This window comes from Schistocerca americana, chromosome 5 (genome assembly GCF_021461395.2).
Source record: "Schistocerca americana isolate TAMUIC-IGC-003095 chromosome 5, iqSchAmer2.1, whole genome shotgun sequence".
In the NCBI taxonomy this organism is placed as follows: Eukaryota; Metazoa; Arthropoda; class Insecta; order Orthoptera; family Acrididae; genus Schistocerca; species Schistocerca americana.
In genome coordinates this window covers 374,068,945-374,079,744 of record NC_060123.1, presented here as the reverse complement: position 1 = coordinate 374,079,744, position 10,800 = coordinate 374,068,945, and the positions used below count along the sequence as shown (strand labels likewise).

Below are 10,800 nucleotides of genomic sequence, written 5' to 3'. Positions count from 1 at the left end.
GTTTAACGGAAAAAAATATATTTTCAAAGGACCGCTATAAATATGGTCTATTAGACTAATTATTTTCCGAACTAGCATCAGAAATCGAGCAATATCTGGGAAAGAAGAGGTAAAAATTACACATAATACACTAAATGAAACTTAGAACCGTACCTACGTTGACATCTTCTTCTTTTTTGAACTACATAACGTATCTTCCCTACGTCGGTGATGCGTACATTTTCAATTTGTCGCGGGTACAAGTTTCTCAAAGATGACATGTACCCGCTCGTAAAAATAATACCTTTGGATGTATGGGCAGCATGAGCATTGAGCAATGAGCATGTTTATGTTTATTTAATGTTTACGTCTGTAGTCTAAACAGTGTGTTAAGCACTCATTGTTCTTCAGCCTATTTTAATGAGACGGTTTGTTGAACAATGCAAATAAAAGATTTAAAAATGATGTTTAATATTATGACTCGATCGTTAAGTACCGGCAACTCATGTTGGAGCTCGACAAACAAAACTCTATTAGCTAAATTGAGGAAGAAAACAGGTTATACGTTCACCAATTGTAAAAAGGCTCTGGAACTCCATAACAACAACATCGAAGAGGTACGTATATTAGTAACTACTGAGCAGCACCACACGATTACGGCCCACACGTAGGTTAAAATGTAAGCTCTATAGAGAGTAATTGTGGGGTTGACGTCATTCGGTCATTGTCGGAGTTTGTAAATATTAACGTAGGCGTTGCGTCTCTAGCTGCTTCGCAGGTTTGTAACGTAGTAAATGAATAATAGGATCTGGTATAGGTGAATCCAAATATCAATGCTGAGTTGTAATTTCATTCCGTCTTCATATATTGTCTAAGTCGCAATCAGTTATAAAATCAGGTAACATGGTTTAACATTTTCAATAAAGTCGTTTGAGTTTAATAATTTGACTGCCCCTGTGTCATTTACTGTCTGTGTCGTCATGCTGTTTTTCCCAAATTGCTTGGAGTCGTTTGCAGAAAGGATACAGAACTTCTTGATTTTCTGACTTGCAGAATGCTGGAAAATGTTTCGTCTCATTATTACTTAGTAGGCGGTGATACAAGCCGTTAGATTGCGTTTGAATATTCAATTATATTGCCTGTCCAGTCATTAACATTGATGAATAAAATTGTAAACCATATGTAGAATATAGATTGAGATATAGCTTATGATACCCATTCAGAAGGGCACTTACTTGTCTCATTCTTTTTCCAATGAATGTTTCCTTTATATTGGCATAAGCATATCTGAAGTAAGCCAAGAGTTACTTTTTCCAGAGAAATTAAATAACATTGTACTAGCCTCTAGACACATAACATAGAAAGACAGTAACTAAAAAGCAAACAACTTCAAAGATGATTAAAAGATGAACATGCTGTGGAAAATCAGTAAGATAGGAACATGTGATACTTGCGTATCCTACGGATATGTCACATGCTATACTGTAGCCCACAGAGCTCAACAGGGGATCTAAGAAGCTATGATGTATGTAGTCAAATGCCTTATATACCAGTACGTAATGTTCAAGGCATATTATCGCCATCATCCTGTTTCATACAGCCATTTGTAGTTCCTGGATAGGCTGTGTGTGCCATGGCTATGTGTGGTACCAATTGTTATGTGTACAATGAAAATACCAATCAGTGTTGTGGAGCAGTTTTAAAGCACTGAGTTCGTATTCGAGAGTTTTTCATGGTTAGTAGGGGTCCTGTTGGTTGCATGTAAAGGCCATGGCTGATGTCTTGCTCCATCCTTGACCAATCTGCTATAGCTTTGTGTACATATCGCTGTGTTTGACATATCTTAGACCCTTATATTAAATGGTGAAAGAAGAGATAAGTACAATGGACATGAAGCTGCTTCACAAGCAGATACCTGTGTCTTTTGATAACTTAATTCATGATTAAGTATCCATAGGTGGTAGTAAGTGTTATTGAGTAATTGACTGTTCTATGTTTTTATCTGTTTTGCAAGCAAGCTTATCCAACTGAAATTGAACATAAATGTAGCTACATGAGAAGAATTTCTTGTATATGAAAGAAGAATCACCAGTAACTATCAATATATTAGACTGTCAAAACTATGACCCTTTGTAAAGTAATTTGATCAGAATAACATCTTTTTGATCATACTCATGACAAAACAGCGTTAAATTAAAATGCCATCTTTCGAAACTTCACAGGTGATCTTATAACACTAGCAGCTTCTGCCTGTCGCTTGGATACAATGAAAAGGGTAAAAACATAAATCATAAATGTTTTGTGGAACTGATAAGTAATTGAAGTGCATGTATTCACAGGTTTGTTGTTGGTTGGAAAAGCCAATGAATGTGGGGGGGAGGTGGGGGGACAACAACTATACCTGATTGTGATGACAGACTGACCTGTAAGTTAGCCTGTTTGTAAAAATTACCACTGATGTCACTTTACAGTTGCCTTGATTATGGCATTTGAGGCATATTTCCTATGCGACTGCCAGCCGACAACTTATAATGCACAGTCCTCTTTAACCATAAAATTAGGATATACATTTTGTAGATGCATGTGACAGTTTTCCTGGAAATCAGATAGCAAAACTATAGGGACAGGAATGTTTCTAGTAGTAGTGTGTGTGCCCACATCTGCCTGTCAGCCCTTTTTTTTTTTTTTTTTTTTTTTTTTTTTTTTTTTTTTGCTGCCGTGGTTTTTGGCTTGCTACCTGTGACAGAACATTGAAGCAAGAAGGAAACAAGTCCCCATCCATTCTGAGGCTTTTCTCTATCTTGTTTGAGCTATTGTTAGGCTTGTTTATTTAATCAAGAAACGAGAGTTGTGGCACCTCTCTAGAGTGAATACAGGTATGGCACTGAAATTTATGATGTAATCAATGTCATTAGCTTTTTATCAACCATGGCCAGTTTCTCCATGAGTCTCAATCGACAACATTATATCTTTCCCTGTGGCCACAGTATTGACAGATATTTCTCTCATCTCAATACTGACTTCTCCAAACATATGTGTTATGAGGTAGGCCTATACTTTTAGAAAACAGTCTAGAATAGAGGCAGTGTTGAACTTATGTCCTTTGTGTAGTTAGTGTCGGTAGCACTTGGTGTGAAGTGTGATGGGAATGCAGAAGAGCATGTCAACAGCTGATTTAATTACCAAATCAGGGAATGGGTAGAGTACATTTTTCACACCAATGAGTGGAAGTTATTGTGCCAAATACTCATGTAAATATAAATATGCACTGCACAATTCTTTTTGAAAAACGGCAGGAACACAAGCAGGCATGTCAACAGGTAATAGTAAGTGCAAAACAAGAGAGCCACAGACTGACTATGTGATTCACTGCATTGTGACCTAGGAATCTAGAATGTAGAGGGAAAATCAGGTCCAAAAGTTTGCAAGATGTTTGCAATAACAATCAAAACAATAGTATCATACTTAAATATATCATTAGGAGCAAAACTACCCATCACTTTCCACTGCTTGGGTTGCACCCATCTTTGACTAGTAATCAAAAGTCCTCTGTACCAGGTGCGAACTCCGCAGCTGCATAAATTTTGAATAAAAATTAGTGACGTCAGCTGAATACTTTTGGGCGTAACAAGTCAACTTCATTCTGCCAACGACCTTGTCAAAGAGGGTGGAAGAGCTGACAGAGGTTCAGGGCACTCTCTAGCCCTTGGGGTGGGAAACTGCCCCTAAAACGGCAGAAAAATTGGCAGTGATCAGTGATATAAGGATGCAGAAGGCAACTGAAACCAATGCATTAAAGACACATAATGTGTATCCACAGGATATGTTGTCTGTAATTGAAAAAGTTTCATGACAATCTCTCCATTGGCAAAAGATTCCAGACTATTCCCCCATCTACATCTACATGGTTACTCTGCAGTTCACACTTAAGTGTCGAACCATTTTCATACTACTTCTCTACCATTCCACCTTTGAATGGCATGTGGGAAAAAGCAACACCCAAATCTTTCCGTTCGAGCTCTGATTTCTCATATTTTATTGTCATGATCATTTCTCCATATGTAGGTGGGTGTCAACAAAATATTTTCACATTCGGAGGAGAAAGTTGGTGATTGAAATTTTGTAAATAGATCTCGCCGCAAAAAAAAAAAAAAAAATTGTGCAATAACACGAAACGGGCTGCCCTTCTTTGCACTTTTTCAATGTCCTCCGTCAATCCCACCTCGCAAGGATCCCACACCACGCAGCAATCCTCCAGCAGAGGACGGACAAGTGTCTCTTTTGTGGGTTTGTCGCGTCTTTTAAGTGTTCTGCCAACGAAGCGCAGTCTTTGTTTCGCTTTCCCCACAATATTGTCTATGTGGTCAATTTAAGTTGCTCGTAATTGTAATTCCTTAGATTTGTGCGGTTTATCGTATACCCAAAATTTATCGGATTTCTTTTAGTGCCCATGTGTATGACCTTGCACTTTTCTTTGTTTAGTGCCAATTGCCACTTTTCGCACCATACAGAAATTCTCTCTAGATCATTTTGTAATTGGAATTGATCATCTGATGATTTTACTAGATGCTAAATTACAGCATCATCTGCAAACAATCTAAGGGGGCTGCTCAGATTATCACGGAGATCATCTATTCAGATTATCACCAAGATCATCTGTGTAAATCAGGAACAGCAGAGGGCCTATGACACTACTTTGCGGAATGCCCGATATCTCTTCTGTTCTACTCGATGATTTACCATCTATCACTACGAACTGTGGCCTCTCTGAGAGGAAATTACGAATCCAGTCACACAACTGAGACAATACTCCATATGCACGCAATTTGATTAATAGTCGTTTGTCAGGAATGGTATCAAAAGCCTTCTGGAAATCTAGGAATATGGAATCGATCTGAGATCCCTTGTCGACAGCACTCATTACTTCATAAGAATAAAGAGCTAGCTTTGTTGCACAAGAACGAGATTTTCTGATTCCGTGTTGGTTATGTATCAATAAGTTATTTTCTTCAGGGTGATTCATAATGTTCGAGTACAGTATATGCTCCAAAATCCTACTTCTAATTGAGTTCAGTGATATGGGTCTGTAATTCAATGGAGTACTTCTATTTCCTTTCTTGAATATTGGTGTGACCTGTGCTACTTTCCAGTCTTTAGGAACAGACCTTTCGTCAAGTGAGCAGTTGTATATGATTGCTAAGAAAGGCGCTATTGTGTCTGCGTACTTTGAAAGGAACCTGATTGGTATACCATCTGGACCGGGAGACTTGCCTTTCTTAAGCGATTTGAGTTGTTTCGCAACATCTCATATCTCCACTTATTTACTTCGTCTTCTTTCTTGAAGGAATTACAGAAAACTGTATTTAGTAACTCCGCTTTAGTGGGACCATCATCAGTAACATTTCCATCGCAGTTGCGCATTGGCGGTATTGACTGTTTTTTGCCACTGGTGTACTTTACATACGACCAGAGTCTCTTTGGGTTTTCTACCATATTTTGAGGCAATGTATCTTCGTGGAAACTATTAAAAGCATCTCACATTGACGTCCGCACTAAACTTCGAGCTTCCGTAAAACTTAGCCAGTCTTGGGGATTTTGCGTTCTTCTGAATTTGGCATGCTTTTTTCATTGCTTCTGCAACAGTGTTCTGGCGTGTTTTCTGTACCATGGTGGATCGGTCTCGTCTCTTATTAACTTACACGGTATGAATCTGTCTATTGCTGTTGATACTGTATCTGTGAATTTGAGCCGTATCTGGTCTACACTTACATAATTATCTTGGAAGGAATGGAGACTCTCTCTTAGGAAGGCGTCAATCGAATTTTTATCTGCTGTTTTAAATAGATATATTTTGCAATTATTTTTAATAGTTTTGGTTGATATGGTTTTGAGCCTCGCTGCAATGACCTTCTGTTCACTAATCCATGTATCCATCATGACACACACTATTAGTTCAGGATTATTTGTGGCTAAGAGGTCAAGTGTGTTTTCGCAACCATTTACAGTTTGTGTGGGCTCATGAACTAATTGTTCAAAGTAATTCTCAGAGAAAGCATTTAGTACAATTTCGGAAGATGTTTTCTGTCTACCACCGGCTTTGAACATGTATTTTCGCCAACAAATCGAGGGTAGATTGAAGTCTCCACCAATTAAAACTGTATGAGTGAGGTACTTATTTGTAATGAGATTCAAGTTTTCTTTGAACTGTTCGGCTGTTATTGGAGGGGACTGCCAAGGAAGAGGTGACCATGAGAAAAAGATCAAATAACCAATGAACCCAATGAAATGATAACATTCTGTGACTCAGGGAGTGGAATGTCTGAAGTTTAAATATGGTAGGGAAGCTAGAAAATCTGACAAGGAAAATGGAAGAGCTCAATCTAGATATAGTGGAAGTCAGTGACGTGAAATGGAAAGAGGACAAGGATTTCTGGTCAGATGAGTATAGAGTAATATCAGCAGCAGCAGAAACAGGTGTACAGGAGTAGGATTTGTTATGAATAGGAAGGTATTATCAGAGAGTGAGTTGCAGTGAATAGTTCAATGATAGGATTGTCTCATCAGAATCGACAGCAGACACTACACCGTCAGCAGTAGTGTGTAGACATCACAAGCAGAAGAGGAAGAGAGAGAAAGTATACAAGGCTATTGAATGGGTAATTTAGTACACAGGGGGAGATGGAAACCTAATAGTCATGGGGGGATTGGAATGCAGTTGTAGGGGAAGGTGTAGAAGAAAGAATTGTGGAAGAATATGAGCTTAGTAGTAGGAATGAGAGAGGAGGCAGGCTAATTGAGATCTGCAATAAGTTTCAGCTAGTAATAGTGTATAGGGCCTACTCTGTTCAAGAACCACAAGAGGAGGAGTTATACGTGGAAAAGGTGGAGATACTTGAAGATTTCAGTTAGATTACATACATCATGGTCAGGTAGAGATTCCAAAATCAGATATTGGATTGTAAAGCGTACCCAAGAGCAGATGTAAACTTAGCTCACAACTTAGTAATGATGAAGAGTAGGTTACAGTGTAAGAGACTAGTCTCAGGGAGGAACAAAGAGCAAAGAAGTGGAATATGGAAATACTAGGGAATGAAGAGAGATGCTGGAAGTTCTTTGAAGCTGTCGATACTGTGGTAATGAAAATCTCAGTTTGCAGTTCAGTTGCAGAGGAATGGATATCTCTAAAAAGGGCAATCACAGAAGTTGGAAAGAAAAATATAGGTACAAGGGAGGTAACTGTGAGAAAACCATGGGTAACAGAATAAATACTTCAGCTGAGCAATGAAATAATTAGTAAGTTCAGGGAAGTTAAGGCAAAATGGCTGCATGAAAAATGTGAAGAAATCAAAAAAGAAATCGTCGTCAGAAGGACTGACTCAGCATAGAGGAAAGACAAAATCAGTGAAATTAAAAGCAAGGGTGGTAACATTAAGAGTGCAGTGGAAATCCCACTTTTAAATGCAGAGGAGAGAGCGGATAGATGAAAAGAGTACGTTGAATGCCTCTATGATGGGGAGGAATTGTCTGATGGTGTGGCAGACAAAGAAAGAAGAGTCCATAGAGAATAGGTAGGGGATTCAGTATTAGAGTCAGAACTTAAAAGAGCTTTGGAGGGCTTAAGATCAAACTAGGCAAAAGGGATAGTTAACATTCAATTGGAATTTTAAAATCATTGGGGGAAGTGGCAACAAAACAACTATTCATGTTGGTGTGTAGAATGTATGACACTGGTGATACCCCTATCAGATTTTCAAAAATAATCATCCACACACTTTTGAAGATTTCAAGAGCTGACAAGTGCAAGAACTATCGCACAATCAGCTTAACAGCTTATGCATCCAAGTTGCGGATAAGAATAATAAACAGCAGACTAGAAAAGAAAATTGAGGATCAGTTACATGACAGTCAGCTAGACTTAGGAAAAATAAAGGCATCAGGCTGGCAATTCTGGCTTTGCACTTTATAACAGAAGCAAGACTTATGTAAAATCATGACCTGATCATAGCATTTGTCAACCAGGAAAATTGGCCGACAGTGTAAAGTTGTGCAAGATGTTTTAAATCTAAATAAAGTAGGAGTAAGCTATAGGGAAGGACAGGTAACGTATAATATGTACAAGGAGCAAGAGGGAACAATAAGAGTGGGAAACCAAGAATGAAGGGCACAGATTAAAAAGGGTGTAAGACAGGGAAATAATCTTTCGCCCCTATTGTTGAGTCCATACATCGAAGAAGCAGTGATGGAAATAAAAGGAAAATTCAAGTGCAGGATTAAAATTCAGCGTGAAAAATATACCAATGATAAGGTTCACTGATGACATTGCTATCATCTGTGAAAGTGAAGAAGAATTACACGGTCTGTTGAAGGCAATGAACATTCTAATGGATACAGAAAATGAATTGAGAGGAGACTGAAGAAAGATGAAAGTAATGAGAAGTAGCAGAAATGAGAACTGCAAGACGACGTCAACGAATCCTGCTATCTAGGCAGCAAAATATCGCATGACGGACAGAGCAAGGATGACATAAAAAGCAAACATTACAGGCAAAAAGGGCATTTCTGACCAAGAGAAGTCTACTAGTATCAAACATAGGTCTTAATTTGAAAAAGAAATCTCTGAGAATGTATATTTGGAGCACAACATTGTATAGCAGTGAAACATGGGCTGTTAGAAAACTGAAACAGGATAAAATTAAAGCATTTGAGAAGTGGTGCTCTGGGAGAATGTTAAAAATTAGCTGTACTGATTAGTTAAGGAATGAAGAGGTTCTCTGCATAGTGAGGAAAGGAATACAGGGGAGACACGGGCAAGAAGAAGGGACAAGCTGATAGGACATGTGTTAAGACATCGGGGAATAACTTCCATGTTACTAGAAAGGGTTGTATATAGTAAAAACTGTGGGAGAAGACAGAGACCGAAATACATCCAGCAGATAAATGAGGATGTAGGTTGCAGGTGCTACTCCAAGGTGAAAAGGCTGGCACAGGAGAGAAATTCATGGTGGGTTGCGTCAAACCAGTCAGAAGGCCGATGACTTAGAAAAACAGCATTGCTTGCTTACTTTTGCACAGAAAGGAGGAAAATATGCAACCATAAAAGTATTTCACCACCTCCCTTGTAAATTAGAGGTGATGGCAGATAATGAAAGTTTTAAAAACCATTTATAGTCATTTGTGTTTGAGAGTTCTCCTTACTCTGTTGATGAATTTCTGGGTAGATAGTACGCGTGTGGTTGGATTACATTTATGAAATGTTGTCGATAACTTTTTTTTTAAATATAAATCCAGTTATGTAAATGGAAACATGTATCAATGTTTTCTTTAAGAAAATGTATTATTTGTAAACCTATTGAAACATTAGTGAGCTGTCACAAATATGATCCAAAGGACCTGCAAAAAACTAAACTACACAAAATAATAACTGTAATTTTGCCAAGTCACAACTAGTATTGACAACTTCCAAATACAGACCTCGGGCAGAGCAGTGTTGCCACAACCTTCATTCCAAAAAAGAAAAAGATAAGCGGCTGCGATAGTGAGTGCAGAAACTTAGGGAACTATGTCTTGATTCAATATAACCATGAATAACCTGTAAAGAATATTGCATAGGTTCAGTTTTGGCGCTGGAAATAATATTGCTTCTTTTTCACCTCTCATTGTTTACCTAAAGCTGTCCTCCCATGGCCTCTGCAAAAGAGATGCATTACTGTCCTATGTACCACAGAGGAGCAGTGCTTTGACTGATATTACCAGACATATAAATTTTAACGCACTTTTGGTGTAAGTGGGTCCGTCCCTAACATTTCACAAAGAAACTCGGATCTTACTCAGTTTTTGTACCACGTTTATGTTCATGTGAATGATATGGAAATTTGAAAAGACTGATGATAGTTCTGACACCCTTAAGTACACATGCAGTATTCCTCAGAAAAACAGGTTGCATCTAAGGTGCACTGAGTCATCTGTCTGTATCTCACACATTACAAAAATTCTTGATTCAAAAGTGTGTGCAGCTGTCTGATGTCAAAGCCAAGTTGTATCATTGCCAAGACATCAAGTAATGCACATGATTTTTTTTTTCCCAATAGTATTTTTTCCACATAAATCTTCTTGATATTGCTTAACCTTTCATGGTTATTGTAAGAAAAGTTATGACAGTTTGTTTATAGTTGTGTATGTTTGCTTCGTGCTAGTGTTTTTGTTTTCTCTGATTAAATGTAACAAAACTGGCCACATGCTGCTCTGCTGATCACAGTATAAGGCAGATATCGGCAATACATCATTGTGTCAAGGTAGGAATCGATCAATGGAAGGACAAGCTCGTAACCTCTGTACATGTATGTGCTGAAAATATGACGCACTCACCTTGCTTGAATGGTACTTCCTTGACTGACTGCATTTGTCACATGTTTATCATTTTTGGTTTAGGTATATTTAAAAAGTCTGAAATCTGTCATTAACCGCCTAATAACAAAACAGATCATTAGCATGCAGGTTAATGATATTTTAGTGTATAGAAGTGTTACAAGTGGCTCAGACCATTACCCATTTAAAGCCTCCTCAGCAGAATGCTGCAACTAAAATTTCTGATCTCTCAACCTCCTCCTATTCCATATTAGAATTCTATTATAGTAATGTGTAAAAGGCTGTGGGTTGGAATTACTAACTCGCATCTGTTAGTCTATTAAAAATGCTCACCTTTTAGCAGTATTTACAGATTAATTTGTGATGTGAATATAAAAGACTAGTTGCGTGTCATTACGATTTATCACACAAAATGACTCATGGAATATGAAACTGATTAATTACCAGTAGTTAAAA

General features: G+C 38.0%; 1 protein-coding gene across 1 annotated transcript in view; it reads left to right on the top strand.

The window, feature by feature from the left end:
* The first annotated feature begins 294 nt into the window (after positions 1-294).
* The window catches only part of LOC124615684 (elongation factor Ts, mitochondrial), an 88,852-nt gene continuing 78,346 nt past the window's right edge, over positions 295-10,800 (top strand). Inside the window, exon 1 of the mRNA XM_047143714.1 lies at positions 295-596. Coding sequence (XP_046999670.1) covers positions 420-596 — 177 coding nt within the window. The 5' untranslated portion in view covers positions 295-419. The remainder of the gene's footprint in view (positions 597-10,800) is intronic.